Source organism: Ovis canadensis, chromosome 2 (assembly GCF_042477335.2).
Source record: "Ovis canadensis isolate MfBH-ARS-UI-01 breed Bighorn chromosome 2, ARS-UI_OviCan_v2, whole genome shotgun sequence".
Lineage (NCBI taxonomy): Eukaryota > Metazoa > Chordata > Mammalia > Artiodactyla > Bovidae > Ovis > Ovis canadensis.
Genome location: NC_091246.1, coordinates 183,490,630 through 183,505,530, shown reverse-complemented (window position 1 = coordinate 183,505,530; position 14,901 = coordinate 183,490,630). Strand labels below are relative to the sequence as shown.

Sequence of the window (14,901 nt, the reverse complement as noted above, 5' to 3'; positions counted from 1 at the left end):
AAAAAACTCAACATCTTGTATATAGAATGGATATAACTCAACATAAAAACATCATATATGATAAACCCACAGCTAGTATCATACTCAGTGGTATTCCATATCTATAAAACCTAAAAACTGCATAACAATCTTTTAGATATAATCATGAATTGAATAAAGTTATAGAATGCAAAATCAACATACAGAAAGTCAACAGCATTTCAATATACTAATAACTAATTATTTGAAAAATAAGCAAAAAAATCCCATTTACAATAGTATTGAAAAGAATAAAATACTTAGGAATAAATCTTACCAAGGAGATGTAATATTTCTACAATGAAAACTATAAGACACTAATGAAAGAAACTGAAGATGACACAAATTAGTGGAAAGATATCTTGAGTTCATAGATTGGAGAAATTAATATCATTAAAATGTCCATACTACTTAAGTCATATATTGATTCAATGCAGTCCTTATCAAGATTCCAGTGGCTTTTTTTTTTAAGAAATAGAAAACAAATCCTAAAATTTGTTTGGAATCACAAAAGATGCTTAATTGGCAAAGGAATCCTGAGAAAGAAGAACAGAGCTAGAAGAATAACACTTCCTGATTTTAAATTACATTATAAAGCAATGGAAATCAAAACAGTATGGTACTGGCATAAAAACAGACACACAGAGCAAAGGTATAGAATCAAGAATACTGAAATAAATCCGTGCATGATATGGTCACTAATATCTGACAAGGGAGCCAAAAATGCTCAATGGAGAAATGACAAGCTCTTCAATGAATGGTGATGGGAAAACTGGATATTCACATTTAAAAGAATTAAACTAAACCCCTATCTTATATCATTCATAAAAATTAACTCAAATGAATTAAGACTTAAATATAAGACCTGAAACTACAAAATTCCTAGAATAAATCATATAGAAAAAAAAAAAAAAAACCTCCTGGACATTGGTCTTGGCAATGATTTCTTGGACATGACACCTAAAGTTCAAGCAACAAAATCAAAACTAAATAAGTGGGACTATGTCAAACTTAAGAGCTTCTGCACTGCAAAGGAAACCATCAACAAAATAAAAAGACAAACTACAGAATGGGAGAAAATATTTGCAAGTCACATATCTGGTAAGGGGTTAGTATCTAAAGCAAAAAAGGAACTTATATAATCCAAAAGCAAAATATCAAAGCCAATTAAAAAGTGGGCAAAGGATACGTCTTTTTTCAAAGAAAATATTCAAAGAACCAACAGGTACACAGAAAGGTACTCAACATCACAAATCATTAGTTAAATGCAAATCAAAATCATATGGGTTATCACTTTTCCCCTGTTAGAATCAACTATCAAAAAATAAGAGATAACAGTGCTGTTAAGGTTGTGGAGAAAAAAAGAACCCTGTACACTGTTAGTAGGAGTGTAAATTGGTATAGCCACAGTGGAGAACAGTATGGATATGATTCAAATAATTACAAACAGAACTACCATATAATCTAACCATTCCAGTTAAGGGCATACACTCAAGAGAAATGAAAGGACTATACCAAAGAAGCAATTATCTGTACATCATGTTAACTTTAGCATTATTTATAAAAGCCAAAATGGGGAAACAGCCAAAGGGCGTAAACCTGTTTTCACAGATGGATAAATTGATAGAGAAAATGTGTTATATATGGTATGTATATTTTTGATTCATAACATATATTTATATATTTTTAGAGATATATTTATAAATATATATATATAGATAATAGAACACTATTCAGCCATAAAAATTATTAAATCTTGCTATTTATGATGATATGGATGGACCGGGAGGACATTATACTAAGTGAAATAATTTGGACAGACAGTAAAAATTGCATGATCTCACTTATATGTAGAATTTAATAAAAAACTAACTCATTGAGAGAACAGATTCGTGGGGGATAGGGAGTTGCAGAAACTGATAAAGGGGATAAAAAGGTACCAACTTCCAGTTATTAAGGTCAATAGGTTCTGAAGATGTAATGTACAGCATGGTGACCACAGTTAATAATACTATACTGCATATTTGAAATCTACTAGGAAATCTTAAAAACCATCATTACTAGAAAAAAAATCTGTACATAGTGACATGTTAATTAGATTTATTGTAACGTCCGTTTTGTAATATATACATATATCAAATCATTATAGTGTACACCTTAAACATATACAGTGTTATATGTCAGTTATACCTCAGTTAAACTAGAAGAATAAAGGCAATTAGATTGTTGCATACAAAAAACAAACAAAAAGAAATACCACTCCCAACATACACAAAATTAAATTCCATTAAAAATACTGAATTAAGGTTAAGCCATCAAAACATACACTGAATATGTACTATGAACGATATTGTGGATGGATAAAATGCTACATTCAGCATAGCTGCTACCCTCAAGGAAATTTCTATTTAGGTGAAATAAAAGTTAACATGACATCCTGAGTTATGGAGGCTCCACTGTGTGACCTCCACCATCAGTACCATGAGACTAGGATTCTGTAACTGCATACAGGACAATGAATGAACTGCTTATTCTGTGGTATAGATTACCAATACTATGGAAGCTCCAGCAGAGGAGAAGTTCAGTGAGGACCACCATGACTCTGGATGGCCCCTGAATGGCAGGGGAGTTAGACTGGTTCTCAGAAAGCAGGGTTCATTGCTTAAGGACAGGTGGAGAGGTGAGTGTGTTGTGTAGTGTCCTGTCAAATAAGACTCTTGGAGAGATTTACACTCTGAAAATAAATTCAGGGAAGGAAAAATACATCAGAAGCACAAGAAGAACTTAAAAATTGTCTCATCTCATCTGAAATAATAATATAAAACAAAACATTAGCAAAAAGAAGTCAATACTCTCAGAAGTGACAGCAAATTTTTACACCGTGGTACTAAACTGTCAGATTCTCAACTGTTTGTGAGAATAATCTACACTATAACATTCTTTGCTTTCTATTTTGGTCCAAAGATATAAATATAGGACCCTTTGAAATATCAGATAAAAAGGAAAAGAAAAAAAAAAAACTGTGTTAGGCAGAAAACATGTGAATAATGTCCTATCAATGTAACGATAACACAGGTGTCCAAAAGAAGACAGGGCAGAATACACAAGAGAGGGGAAAGTTGTGGATGCCACAAAGCAAGAGGCTTTCAGAAATGTGTAAACATGGTAGGCTCCTTACTGTGATTACACTGCAGAAGCCCCTGAGCTGATTTGATCACAAGTGGGCTGGTTAATCAAAATGTCAGAGTACAGAATCAGAAAATGATCCTCATGCCCATTTGTGTTCTGTGCAAAGGGAGCACAGACGGGAAGTGAAAGGGCGCACCTGGACCCAGACCATGGACTTAAATCTCCACTCTGTCACTTACCACTGGGTGACACAGGCTCTTTGTGCCTAAGTGTCCCCGTCCGGAAGATGGGTACAGACACAGGTCCTACCTCACAGGACCATAATGGAGAGTACACTGATGAACACTGTAAAGGCTGGAGAACAGTACCTGACATCACAAGCATTATGTGCTTGTTAAATAACATTCTTTTTAAAATAGGGCCAAGGCTGCTTCTTTTCCAGGGACCCTATTATTAGATCTTCCAATGTCTTTTTTGGCATCAAACACATGCTAGGTTTTGTTTCTCTTAACAGTGGAACAAGAACTTAAAACCACTTGAGAAGCAACTTCCATGCAGCATGCCCCTACATTTAATATAACTCCCCATCTCCCACAATTTTTTTTGTTTTTGCATTAGACACAAATATTGTTTGATCCCACTCTTTTAGAGATATGCCTTTACATGCTTTTGAAGCATTCAACTTTGTTTCATAGAAACAGTTCTTTTTGCACCATATTTCATTGGTTTATAATGTACTTAAAATCATATAATTACCAAGACAAATGATAGTCATATGAGAATGAGTTACAAACATAACTCATTCATAACTCAACTGGTCAGAGAAGTAAGTGTTCTTGGTAGAGAGCTCTCTGCTAGTTCAGTAAATTGAGAGTGTTATTTAATGTGATTTGTAAGTGGCAAAGGTGAGCATTATTTAATCTGACCAGTAAGTCTGAATAAAGTTAGAGACTCCAATTCCATTAAGAATGTTACTTTTGGATTTTATTTGCTATACCAGTTTCTTAATTCATTAGAATTTAGAAAATTCTTTTAATATAAAGGAACTTCTTAATCTGATTTGTTACGGTCCATAGTCCTAGAGATGCTTTACTGGAAACTGGAACCAATAGAGAAGTTTATGGCCATTCTTAAGATTTAAATTTCAGGTTAGGCTTCTTTTCTTTCCCATCACTGACCTGGTTCTCTTTGTAAGTTTCCGAGAATCTGATAATTAACCCTTAGAACTAACCCTTTTTATTCCTCCTATATCAGAATATGCTAAATAATATCCAGGTAACCCTTTCATTCTATATTTTTGAGGGACAAAGAATTAAATATTTTTATAAATTATTTTCTTTTTCACTACTTAAAATATATCTACTAAACTCACAATGTGTTCAACAATCTTCTTTCTGTGTCTCTCTTTAGGTAGCTACTTAGATTGTACAGAATCATTAGGCTGTATTCAGCAGATGACAATTAATGCAGTTTTTTAAGATAGGATGAAAAATTGTATTGAACCTGTAGTCCATGGGCAGAACCTAAAACATCTATCATACTCAGGACTAGGCATACTGATGGATTTGCTGCACTCACCAGCCATGCCCTCCAACAGACCGGGCTGGACCAGCATGGTTGCATAGTTCCAAAGCATCCAAACAGACAGGAAACATTCAGAAGAGATAGGGGTGTAAACCTCCCTTCAGTTCAGTTCAGTTCAGTCGCTCAGTCATGTCTGACTCTTTGTGACCCCATGAATCATAGCATGCCAGGCCTCCCTGTGTATCACTAATTCCTGGAGTTCACTCAAACTCATGTCCATCGAGTCGGTGATGCCATCCAGCCATCTCATCCTCTGTCGTCCCCTTCTCCTCCTGCCCCTAATCCCTCCCAGCATCAGAGTCTTTTCCAATGAGTCAACTCTTCGCATGAGGGGGCCAAAGTATTGGAGTTTCAGCTTTAGCGTCAGTTCTTCCAGTGAACACCCAGGGCTGATCTCCTTTAAAATGGACTGGTTGGGTCTCCTTGCAGTCCAAGGGACTCTCAAGAGTCTTCTCCAACACCACAGTTCAAAAGCATCAATTCTTTGGCTCTCAGTTTTCTTCACAGTCCAACTCTCACATCCATACATGACCACTGGAAAAACCATAGCCTTGACTAGATGGACCTTTGTTGGCAAAGTAATGTCTCTGCTTTTGAATATGCTATCTAGGTTGGTCATAACTTTCCTTCCAAGGAGTAAGTGTCTTTTAATTTCATAGCTGCAATCACCATCTGCAGTGATTTTGGAGCCCCCCCAAATAAAGTCTGCCACTGTTTCCACTGTTTCCCCATCTATTTCCCATGAAGTGATGTATGTAAAGTAACTATCCAGCTTACAGAATGAATCTGGGTCATTTATTTTAATCAACAAATAATTACAGAGCTTCCATGGGTGCAATGCAAAGCAAACTCAAATTGCTTCTACTTTAGCCCGTGCTTCATGATATGCATTTATGCCATCAGAAAGAAAAAAAAAATCACAGGTCACATGAGAACAGACCACCTGAAAAGCCAGCAACTTTGTCTATGATTGCGAGTTCTTACGTGTTAGAAGGCAGACATCACTCTTATTATTCTACCTCTCAGAACTGCTAATATTGTCAGCCCATCTTTTACAAAATTCATTTAAATTAGAATGGCTCCTGGAAAGGAGATCTATTTGGGGAGAAATAGTGTGTTGACAGAAGACACCCAATGAATAAATACTGAGTTCAATTGTTAGAACAAACACCATCCTCTGCCATTTGGATGTGTATTTAAGAAATTTGTGACAGCTAATAAAACAGCTTACATATCTATGGCACATGTGCCTACTGTGAAAATAAACCATCGTGCTTCATAAGCAGGGACTAGAGATCCTTAAAAGTTATTCCAGAAAAGCTTCAAGTTAAAACAGGCAAAACGGAAAAGCCCATGAACATGCAACAGCTGTTAAAAGTAATTACAATATTGGATCTTGATTGTAAGAGAGCAAATGAGATACAACTTTTTACAGATCCAAGATTCTCTCTGACCAACATTTATCGTGGCTGGGATCAGGAAACAGAATAGAGGGAGATGATTTTTTTCCACATAATTTGTGACCAATAAATTATGAATTAAGCACTAACAGATAAAGCAGAGAGAAAATTAATTTAAGAGATGAGATCTATTTTACAATTCAGAGAGCTCTTTTCATTTGTGTGTGTGAGGGATTACATTTTGAAGAGAGGCTTTACCAAACATCGTTCTATCTCTGACATGAACTACAATTTCTCATTATTTCCCTGAGGAGTCAGGCGAAGATGTTTATGTCAAAGTTCAGAGGGTAAATTAGCAACACCGTCTCAACCATCTGGAAACATGCTGAACTTTCTAGATGACAGAAATGTTCTATATACACACTATCTAATATTGTAGCTGCTGGTCATGTGTGGTTTTTCAACACTTGCAATGATGAGTTTGACATAGAAACTTAATTTAAAATTTCAATAGCGCCATTTGGCTAGTGGCTACAGTACTGGACAGGCTGCTGCTAAGTCACTTCAGTCATGTCTGATTCTGTGTGACCCCATCGCCGGCAGCCCACCAGGCTCCCCTGTCCCTGGGATTCTCCAGGCAAGAACACCAGAGGGGGTTGCCATTTCCTTCTCCAGTGCATGAAAGTGAAAAGTGAAAGTGAAGTGGCTCAGCTGTGTCTGACTCTTAGCGACCCCATGGACTGCAGCCCACCAGGCTCCTCCGTCCATGGGATTTTCCAGGCAAGAGCACTGGAGTGGGGTGCCATCGCCTTCTCCGACTGGACAGGCTAGTCTAGAGCATATCTCTTTCTTCCCTTTAGCCAATTAGATCAGGCAGCTGGGGTTTATCCTTCACACACCGTACACTGCCCCTGTGAAACCCCACATACTCTATGCCAGCTTGGTCTCAAAAGGGCACTCTGAGCAAGGCTCATTGGAGCTTGTTTGAGCAAATATGCACATTAAGAGGATTTTTTAAAAAAATAGGCAATGGCAAATATCAGCTTTCTAGACCCCTCTGCTAATCCACGTGTCTTCCTGCACTCAGATATATTTTCTAGCGCTTTCTCAGGGACAGCTTCAAAATGATTCAAATGGTCTGACTTTCCATGACTTTGCCTGTTATAAAAGCAACTGAAAGAGTTCAGTGAGAACACCTAGACAAAGAGAACCTGTAAAATACTGAGGCAGAGTGGAGGAAGTCTTAGCTTGTGAGGAGGCAGGCGGCATAGAGAGAGATATGAAAGCACAACAAACCTCAGCTTTTTTTTTTCTTTTTATTACAGAGTGTTCGAAATAAAGAAATGCTCTTTGGCCATTACATAAAACTCTGCCTTGCTCATCATGGAGTGCAAATGTACTAATACTGGTTCCCAAAGCCATCAATTATTTTCTGACTCCATTTCCCAATTTCATTGAGTTAACCAGATGATACTCTGATTGTTTCCTTTTACCTGTTTATTGTTTGTTGATGCATTTCTTAACGAGTCAGAAATTTAAGAGATATTCAATTTTAATGACACCCCTTGAGAGGTGAGAAAATGGATGTTCTGAGGCAGTATGTCTTGCCCATGAAGACAGTGGTAACTTTTGAACTTAAGTCACTTCTTGTCAATAGCATTTTAGTAGCGAAGACTGTTTTCCACAAAAACACATACCTGGAGGAGATCAGAAGTTGGTCTGACTCGCTGTTGGAAAAGGATGCTTAGCGTTCGATTCTGTTGTTCCAAATCAAACACTCTTGTTTTCAACTTTACACATTCCTCCCTGAGATCCTGCAAAAAACACATTGAAAGGAAAAAATAAAGTCTATAATTGAAAGATAGCTTTGCATATTATAACCATATTTCATCTGCTATTTCAGATGCATTAGTAAAAAATAGTATTTTTAGTCTTCAAACTCCCAGAAATAAATCACACATAATATTTTCTTCCACAGCCCACTGTCTGATAGAATTATTATGTTCAGGAAAGCCAATATAAAAAAAAAATCAACAACAACAAAACAGCACCTTGAAATCAGAAATGCATTAATCTAGCATGCTATTTTTAAAGATGGTAAATCTCAGCGATATAAAGTCAATTTAAGCTTCCACCTATATATTTGGCCTTTCACGGTCTTCATAAAAGCAATCATCAAGCACAAGCCACAAGGACAGTAATGTTTTTGCAGTGAATAGAGATTTGATGAACTAAAGAAACTATCACTTTTGACGGAGCCCTTCGCTGTCATTTGTGGAAACGAGCTGAAACTCTCAATGCGGTTGCTAATCGAATCAGTGATGCATTTAGATGGAGTGAAGCAACTGCGAAGCGAAGGCTTACAAGGCCGCTTGGAACTTTCCCACCCTCTACATTAGTGGACTTTCATTTCGTTTGGGGGTGTTCTGGTCTTAGTGCTGGGGAAGAAGTGGAAGAACCGTACCTCGGCATCCCCTTAGAGCAACTGTTTTGAATAACAGTTAAAACACCATCGAGAACTCTCCCCCAGCTTTCATGAGGGGAGCTGAGAAAACGGAGCTTTAGGATTCTCTGGAACCCCACCAAGGAGCTTCTCTCCAAACAAACTTACAATAAAGATACTTGTAGTGACTTGTCTACATCCTCTGGTGAGGTTCAAGAAAGACCAGGTAGAATAAAGCCCCAAGGCAAGGTTCTTCAAAAGCTGACCCTTTTCTGTATTTCAAACTTTATCTTACACTATTTCATGATTTTTTTTTTAAATAGGCTTCTGCTCTTACCATGTGAAGAACAAGGGTCTGCTTGTTCTCGAAAGAGCCATGCATTCTGACACCATCCTTCCTGCCTCACCTCCCTCTGGCTTCTCATCCACCTCCTCATTCTTCCAGTCCAAGTCTGGCTCTTTGGGTGACATCCAGCTCAAATTCGGTCTCCTTCCTGATGCTTTAATCTGGCATCCTCCACTTTTATCTGCTCCCTTTTGTGAACTTCAGTAAGCCCTCAATGCTGCTTCTGTGACATTTAGTTAATGTCACATACTGCTTTGTGTTGATTTTCTTTCATGCTTTGGACTTAATGTTGTCAATTAGGTAACATGTTCCTCAAAAAGCGTTAAGAAGATACAGAAACACCAGCTTGAGCATATTGTCTGACACTTTTTCTTTCATCATCTAGTACAGTACCCTACAGAGTAGCGGGAGCTTAGTAAACTTGCATGATTATGTTGTTAAAGGGGAGGATTATGGTGAATTCTTTTACTCTCTAGTGATGGTGGGATATACTACTAGTTTATCCATCTATATATTCTGATGTGGGGCAACTACAGGTTGGGCAACTAAGATCTTACTTAAGGCTCTGCAAGCAAGACAAAGTGCCAGTCCACAGCTCTGCTCCCCAGAGTCACAGAGGTTAGTAGGTGTGTGCCATACATAACCATGTGGCAACCTGAGTGTGCAGCTAGAGAGAGATCTATTAGTATCTTCCAAGGCTTTATCTGAGGAGCCTCATCATTTCCAGGCTTATCCAATCCATTTACAGAAGGCAAAGAGACAGGGCACGGTATAATAGCTCAATGCACAGCTTATACTATACTCCCCTTTTTAGGTAAGTAGGAAGCCTATGCTTAGGATGTTTTCAACTGATTGCTGCCTCTAATGAAGGGCGGAGCAAAGGAATGTCATGTCAGAGCAAGGCACCCAGGTACAAGCTCTAGGAAGGCAGTGGCTGTAAGTTAGGCGCAGTGGGTGTGTGCACACGTAAACATGCATGCCACTTGGCAGAGGCTCTTTTGGAGGCCTAGGCACTGCTCAAATTAAAAGGCTAGATTTGTTGTCTTTATTTAGAATTCAACCTCTGTGTTTCACTTATGCTAATTTTTGCTCTTAGCATGTATATAACACTCCCTGCTCCCAAACACTAATTGTTTTCACTACTGCTAATTAAGCAATTAATAAAACTTGACTGTGAGGTAAATAAATATTAATAGTACCTATTGGGTGGGAAAACACAATCATTCTTTCTCACTTGCAGGGGGAGGGGTGGAGACAGAAGCATATGAGTGTGGATTTGCAAGGAGAAAGGAAACTTGTAAGGAATACCAGCAACTGTTTTTAGCAGCAAAACTGAAAATAACTTGAAAATATCTCTTCAGATGAATTTTTTTTAAAAAAAAGAAGGGAAAAAAATCAATATATTCTATAACGAGTTTCTGTACCAGTGCCCAAATTTCCATGGCCATTACTATTACTTAAGGCAGTAAAAGTTCATTAGCAGGAACACAATTTATTGAACTTGAGAACCATTTATCACTCCTGGCTTATCTAGATCAGTACACAGAAGAGGGGAAAACAAAGGGCTTTAGGAATGTGATGCAGGTCTTATCATCACTGACCAATAGACATGAGCTGCAGAGCAAATCTGTAGACATTAAAGAATATTCTGTGTTGTTCTAACATTCTTCCTTTCTTTACTCAAGCTGTGGATGGTACATGATGCCAGACAGCTCTCACCCCAAGAAACTGTAATCAAAACCTTGTGTGTACCCATGTGCATACACGTAAGTCAACCAGACTGGAAAGATGGAAAGAGAGAGAGAAAAACAACAATTTTCCTGACTACTACAGTGAGACCTGAGCCGAGAGTGTCAGCTGACTGTCTTTTCTTCCTCTGGGCTCACAATGAGAACCCACTGACATAAAGGCACATAGGACATTTTGAGGCTGGGTAAAAGGACCATTAATGCTGACTCTGTCAGTAACAGAGACGGGAACTACACTATGCCTCCCAGGAAAGGCGTTAGAAACTAAAGAATTTTTCTGTTTAGATGCCAGCCTCCGAGATCATGGCTCCCTATAAGGGCTGGACCATCTGCCCTCACGCACAACCCTTCTTTTTCTCTGACTCCCTTGTACCTCTCAGGTCTCAAGAGGAGGACCTCACTAAAAATAAAATACAGGGTTGTGTCTTTTGAAGCAAAAAAAAGGGAATATGTTGTATAATTGTTATGAAGAAGTAAACAATGCCAAAGATTTGACTACATTTCGTCTCATGTAAGCAAGTACAGTGGTCTTTGGGTTCAAGGAAATAGCCGGTTTTATTCGTAATCTGCATGCCACTCTCAGCTGTAAACAAAGTAAGACATTACAGCTGGATGTGTGGGGAAAATATACTGAGCAATGTGGTATACTGGTCTAAAAGGGTCCTGTGGATCTTAATGATCCCAAGCCACAACTTCCCTGGAGGATCCACACACAGCACTCCTAACAAGTTTCCCCTGTGTTTGGGGCTGAACGAGATTCTGGATTCGCTGCTATGGAGTAGATATGGAGTATGGTCACTTTATGCACTTAGAGCAAAACCATTACCAGCTCCAGGCTAAAGGAAAGTTAGGAAAATGCTGGTTGCTTAGAAGCTTGATGTATACTGATATTACTATTAGATTATTGTTCAAAACTATTAAAATTTGATTTTATCATGTAAAATGCTATTATACTGGTATAACTATTTCAGAGGTAGTATGTATTATGGGAATACACTGGATTGAGAGTCAAGGGGCCTGGACTCTGGTCCTTATTACCCACACAATCTCGAGGAAGTTACTTACTCTGGTTATGCCTCAAGTTTCCTCATCTGTAAATGGAGTTACTGCACAAAATCAGGCTTTCAAAACAAGGGATGCCTCAGCTGCTTCATGAGATGGCTTGTCAAGGGCCACCACCTCAGTCCTTCACTGAGACTTACTGGTACCACCACATCCACCAGCCTCTCCTTGTCACAATCCTTTTCAGTGTCTGTCACTCACATCCCTATCTCTTCTAAGAATGCTAATACTTCAGTTAAAAAAAAAAAGCCATTGCTGGAAAAGATTGTTCACATCTCAGACCAACCAAGGACCTCAACATCAAACACTTAAAACAGTGAGACAGGTAACATAATTGTATCACTGAATCAGGTCAGTTCTAATCAATGGGGATTGCTGAGTCTTGTGGCAAACTGAATACTGGAAGCCTTCATCCAAAAGGCATTCGGATTAAAACATTTTTAATCTGAGTGATGGCTAAACAGTTTATGCAATTACAGTAAATTGAGCCTATTATCAAAGCTAGTTGACAAGCTCAAGATTAAATGTTCACTAAGGTCCCTGGCAGTTGGGAAATTCTATCATCCAAAAATAAGACTGATTCTAAGAAAGCTTGATTTGGAAAGAGCTCCAAATTTACAGTCATTTTTGACTCCATGCAAGTCAGATCCTGGATGTCCTTGCTATCAAGGGCTGGCAAGGCTTCCAAAAGTTTTCAGAAATCCACCTGTGACATTGCCCCTTTATTTCTTGCAATCGTATGTGACTAATGATTGGATTTCAACCCATCTGTTGAATTTCACAGTGTTTCCCTGCTTGCTGAACTACAGCGGGGAAAACATTAAGTGACTGAAGGGATTGTGGAGGCTGAATGGTGCAAAGGATAAGGGCATGAAGTATGAATGCAATAACCCCAGGTTAACATGTGGGCTTTGCCACTTGTAGCAACTGGAACCATGGGGAAATTATCTTCATCGTCCTACTCACAAGACTGTGGTGAAAACCAAATGATTTTGTGCATTTAAAGTGCTAGACATGGTGTCTGATTCCTTGTAAGAGTGCAGTAAATATAAACAGACTCTAAGGAAACCAGATCCAACACACACCATTGCTAGAAAAGTACACCCAGATGGCCCAACTGCTCTTTCTACAAGGGGAATACATAGGAGTTGGGAGTTCTTTTAGTTTAAAGCTGCAAAATTGTGTTCTGCTTCTATCTGGATGGCTGTGTTGCTCGATTTCACCATATAAGAGCCTTAATTCTTGTTGGAAAATTAAAAAAATACCATGAATATTTGGTTATTTTAAAGAACTTGAAGATAAGACCGAGGCTGTTGATATACTGTAAAATAACTAGAGGGGAAAATGGCTTTCTTCCAATTTTGTGTTAGTGGCAAAAAAAAAAAAAATTAAAAAAGAACATAGAAGAGTTAAATTTTCAGTGTGTGTAATTGTCTTAATGAAGACAGAATATATTTCAGACAAAAATGTGAATTTGGCTCAGATTACTGATTGCACTTACAGGCTTGTACCTATGATTTGGAGGCATAATTGGAACTGAGCTGTGTTAAATATTGTCACTTTAATGTTATTGATCTAAAGGAGGAACAGTCAGCTCTCTTAAGAGAACCTGTAGATTTTTGAGATAAACTGAATTACTTTACTAGGACATGATATGTATCAATACATTTAACAGAAACTGCTAAATTTATAGAAATAATTTTTTTCCTATCAGTACTTAGAAAGGAAATATACTCTGTGACTTCAAGATACGTATCAGGGCCAATTCACTGTATGTCAGCAAAATACTTTTTTGGTTGCTGAGGGAGGAACAGAAGTCATGGGAGATTTGCCTTTGTGTCCCAATAAATGATATATTCCATAACTGTATGGTTATGACTATAATTTCACCTCAAGGGTGTGTGTGTGTGTGTGTGTGTGTGTGTGTGTGTGTGTGACTTAGATAATTCACTCAAGATTTCTGTTTTTCACTCTGTATCAGCTATATCACTCCTTAGAATTAGGTTTCTCATCTGCTTTTGGAGTACATCTTATTTCCCATATTGTGCTTTTAATTAAGAGATTTTAGTATTTTTGTAGCCATTTTACAGTTTCTATAAAAACTGGGAGGCGCACGTTTCTGCAGAACATGATTCTTTTGGAATCTCTGAAAGCTCTGGCATCTTTTCCCGCTCACAGTGTCCCTGAGGTATGCTATCTCACAGTAGCACATCTTTTTGTGTCTTCCTGCTTAACTGTACCAAGGTAGATTTATCTGTTTACTAGTTATTACTTGAATTTGTATAGCTATGTTTTTGTGGCTGACCTGAAAGGTCCCATTTTCCTATATATTGTGCCAGATGGTTCTCTTGCCTCTTTTCTGAAGCACCATTAAAAAAGACAGGCATGAGAAGTCTTTCAACAGTTACACACAGAGCTGCAACAGTGCTCCCTGGCATTCCTTACATCTGTAATTAAATGAGGAGGAATAGGAGGAAAAGCAACTGAGAAATTAAAGCCTTTGAAAGAGAAAAAGTATTCAAATATGTTGTGACAGAAATCATGATCTGTCCTTCAATGTATGTTTCTTCCCTTCTACAGTCAGGTGACAATCACTTTTCAACTGGGCTTATACCCAGAAGAAAGACTCCATCACTGGCTTCCTTAGGTGTGGTTGTATAATTAAGGTTTATAAACAGGGAGGTATGTAAACTTTTAGAAGTCTCCCTTAAAAGATAGCTGCTGTGTGTGTTTTACCCTCTTCCTTTGCTTTGGCTTTCATTTCCTCCTGATGGCTAAAATATTAATGTGATGACTGGAGGTAGAGCAGCCATTTTGGACCATGAGGTAACTGTGGAAATGGAGGCCACATTCCGCAGAATAACAAGATAGAAACCATGATGCCAGTGACCCTATGAACTTTATGGAGCAAAGCCATCATGCTGGCTATGTACTCCCCACCTGCAGATTTAGATCTGAGAAGTAAGTAACTGGTCTGATTTCATGTTACCTGATTTAAGCCACCATTATTTTGGATTTTTGTTATTCACAATTGAATCTACCTCTAACCTAATAAGTATGCTCAAATCTCTCTCTTCATGTAATGTTAATGTAAAATCTGAACTAGTTAAAATCATCTGTATCAGGAAGCATGATATTTTGACAGAAGTAGTCGGGGGAGAAAGTCTAGCA

The 14,901-nt window shown here is 38.0% G+C and overlaps 1 protein-coding gene across 8 annotated transcripts in view; it reads right to left on the bottom strand.

The window, feature by feature from the left end:
• NCKAP5 (NCK associated protein 5) overlaps positions 1-14,901 on the bottom strand; it is a 1,138,328-nt gene that overhangs the window by 199,161 nt on the left and 924,266 nt on the right. For all 8 annotated transcript variants that reach the window (XM_069577706.1, XM_069577709.1, XM_069577704.1 and 5 more), the window contains one exon: positions 7,829-7,945. In XM_069577706.1, coding sequence (XP_069433807.1) covers positions 7,829-7,945 — 117 coding nt within the window. The remainder of the gene's footprint in view (positions 1-7,828; positions 7,946-14,901) is intronic.